The following is a 3441-nucleotide window of genomic DNA, read 5'->3' as shown; positions in this document are numbered from 1 at the left end:
CAGGACCTTCAGCTCCCCCCAGTGGCCCGAGCTGGTATCGCCCAGTAACGGCACCAGTGCCACCAGTGCCTCCCAGTGCCACCAACTGGCACTGCCCAGTGCTCCCAGTGCTCCCAGTACCCCAAACTGGTACTGCCCAGTACCCCCCAGTGCCCCCCAGTGCCACCAACTGGCACTGCCCAGTACTCCCAGTGCCACCCAGTGCCCCAAACCGGCACTGCCCAGTGCTCCCAGTGCTCCCAGTGCCACCAACTGGCACTGCCCAGTACCCCCCAGTGCCCCCCAGTGCCACCAACTGGCACTGCCCAGTACCCCCCAGTGCCCCCCAGTGCCACAAACTGGCACTGCCCAGTGCTCCCAGTGCCACCCAGTGCCCCAAACTGGCACTGCCCAGCGCTCCCAGTGCCACCCAGTGCCCCAAACTGGCACTGCCCAGTGCTCCCAGTGCTCCCAGTGCCACCAACTGGCACTGCCCAGTACCCCCCAGTGCCCCCCAGTGCCACCAACTGGCACTGCCCAGTACCCCCCAGTGCCCCCCAGTGCCACAAACTGGCACTGCCCAGTGCTCCCAGTGCCACCCAATGCCCCAAACTGGCACTGCCCAGTGCTCCCAGTGCCACCCAGTGCCCCAAACTGGTACTGCCCAGTGCTCCCAGTGCTCCCAGTGCCACCAACTGGCACTGCCCAGTACCCCCCAGTGCCCCCCAGTGCCACAAACTGGCACTGCCCAGTGCTCCCAGTGCTCCCAGTACCCCAAACTGGTACTGCCCAGTACCCCCCAGTGCTCCCAGTACCCCAAACTGGTACTGCCCAGTACCCCCCAGTGCCTCCCAGTGCCATCGACTGGCACTGCCCAGTGCTCCCAGTGCCACCCAATGCCCCAAACTGGCACCGCCCAGTGCTCCCAGTGCCCCAAACCGGCACTGCCCAGTGCTCCCAGTGCCACCCAGTGCCACCAACTGGCACTGCCCAGTGCTCCCAGTGCTCCCAACTGGACCCCCATCCCCATGACTGGGGGGGACACGGGGCCGGCAGAGGGGACCCCCAAACACCACAGACCCCACAGGTCAGGAAAAGTCTTCTCATTGCCCACAGAGCCACGGCCAGCGCGGGTGCCCAGGGACAGCCCAGGGACAGCCCGGGGACAGCCCGGGGACACCTCAGGGACAGCCCAGGGACAGCCCAGGGACAGCCCAGGGACAGCCCAGGGACACCTCGGGGACACCTCGGGGACACCCCAGGGACAGCCCAGGGACAGCCCAGGGACACCTCGGGGACACCTCGGGGACACCTCGGGGACACCTCAGGGACACCCCAGGGACAGCCCAGGGACACCCCAGGGACAGCCCGGGGACAGCCCGGGGACAGCCCAGGGACACCTCAGGGACACCCCAGGGACACCCCAGGGACACCCCAGGGACACCTCAGGGACACCCCAGGGACACCCCAGGGACAGCCCAGGGACAGCACAGGGGACAGCACAGGGACAGCACAGGGACAGCCCAGGGACAGCTCAGGGACACCCCAGGGACACCTCAGGGACACCTCAGGGACACCCCGGGGACAGCCCAGGGACAGCCCAGGGACACCCGGGGACACCCCAGGGACACCTCAGGGACACCCAGGGACACCTCAGGGACACCCCAGGGACAGCCCAGGGACAGCCAAGGACAGCCCAGGGACACCCGGGGACACCCCAGGGACACCTCAGGGACACCTCAGGGACAGCCCAGGGACACCCCGGGGACACCCCGGGGACACCCCGGGGACACCCCGGGGACACCCCGGGGACAGCCCAGGGACACCCCGGGGACAGCACAGGGACAGCACAGGGACAGCCCAGGGACACCCCAGGGACACCCCAGGGACAGCTCAGGGACAGCCCAGGGACAGCCCAGGGACAGCCCAGGGACAGCCCGGGGACAGCCCGGGGACACCTCAGGGACAGCCCAGGGACACCTCAGGGACACCTCAGGGACACCCCGGGGACAGCCCAGGGACAGCCCAGGGACAGCCCAGGGACACCTCAGGGACACCTCAGGGACACCCCAGGGACACCCCAGGGACACCCCAGGGACAGCCCAGGGACACCTCAGGGACACCTCAGGGACAGCCCAGGGACAGCCCAGGGACACCTCAGGGACACCCCGGGGACAGCCCAGGGACACCACGACATCCATCCCTGAGACCTGGGGGTGACACAGGGATGGGAGGAGGGGATGAAGGGCCAGGAGAGGGGACAAAGGACCACAAGAGGGGACACAGGGCCACGAGAGGTGAGAAAGGACCACAAGAGGGGACACAGGGCCGGGAGAGGGGACACAGGGCCAGGAGAGGGGACAAATGACCACAAGAGGGGACAAAGGACCAGGAGAGGGGACAAAAGACCACGAGAGGGGACACAGGACAAGGAGAGATGACACAGGGCCACAAGAGATGACACAGGGCCAGGAGAGGTGACATAGGGCCACGAGAGGTGACATAGGGCCAGGAGAGGTGACATAGGGCCAGGAGAGGTGACAAAGGGCCAGGAGAGGTGACAAAGGGCCAGGAGAGGGGACACAGGGCCAGGAGAGGTGACAAAGGACCACGAGAGGGGACACAGGGCCAGCAGAAGTGACAAAGGGCCACGAGAGGAAACAAATGACCACAAGAGGTGACCCAGGACCACAAGAGGTGACCCAGGACCACAAGAGGTGACCCAGGACCACAAGCACTGACCCCAACCCCGCCCCCCCCCATCTCCTCCCTCTCTCTCTCTCCCCCCGTCCCCTCCGCATCCCCGGGCATCCCCGGGTGGCCAGCGGGGCTGGGCTAGCGCTGGCCCCTCACACGGTGGCCTCGCTGTCGGGGCTGTCGGCGCCGTCCAGCAGCCCGTAGGCGGCGTGGCTCTGGCAGGGCCGCTGCAGGGGATGCGCCAGCAGCTTGGCCATGCAGTTGTGCAGCTCCAGCGCAGGCCCTGCCAGCGGCACCTCGTACTTGTAGTTGGTGCCTTTGGTGTCCAGGCTGCCGAAAAAGCCGAACATGTCCTGGCCAGGGGACAAAGGGAGGTGGCCACGGTGAGGGAGGAGGGCAGGGGATGGTGCTGGAGGTGAAAAAGGCAGCTCTGCTTTGCCCTTGGGAATCCCCTACAAAGGCCAGCCCCAAATGCCACCCCCTTTTCGGCCCCAAATCCTTTCTTTTTGGCCCCCCAAATTCTCTCGGTTTGCCCTCTTTTTTTTTCCCCAAGTTCGTCCCAATTTACTTCATTTCTGTTCAAATACTTCTTATTCCCACCCCAAAATCCCCCACAAATCCCTCACAGATCCCCTCCTTTTGCCCCTCATTTCCCTCGGTTTCTCCTTTTTTTTCCCCCCAAGTTCGTCCCAATTTACTCCATTTCTGTTCAAATTCCCTCCTATTCCCACCCCAAAATCCTCCACAAATCCCCTCCTTTGGCAC

At 65.6% G+C, this 3441-nt stretch overlaps 1 protein-coding gene across 1 annotated transcript in view; it reads right to left on the bottom strand.

Annotated features, from left to right (window-relative positions):
- Nucleotides 1-2828: 2828 nt before the first annotated feature.
- LOC116435789 (coiled-coil domain-containing protein 124-like) overlaps nucleotides 2829-3441 on the bottom strand; it is a 12538-nt gene continuing 11925 nt past the window's right edge. The window contains 1 exon segment of the mRNA XM_032092355.1: nucleotides 2829-3006. Within this exon segment, the coding sequence (XP_031948246.1) occupies nucleotides 2829-3006 (178 nt within the window).

The sequence above is a fragment of the Corvus moneduloides genome, chromosome 28 (assembly GCF_009650955.1).
Source record: "Corvus moneduloides isolate bCorMon1 chromosome 28, bCorMon1.pri, whole genome shotgun sequence".
In the NCBI taxonomy this organism is placed as follows: Eukaryota; Metazoa; Chordata; class Aves; order Passeriformes; family Corvidae; genus Corvus; species Corvus moneduloides.
The sequence above is the reverse complement of the archived record's forward strand: the minus strand, read 5'-3'. Positions and strand labels throughout refer to the sequence as shown.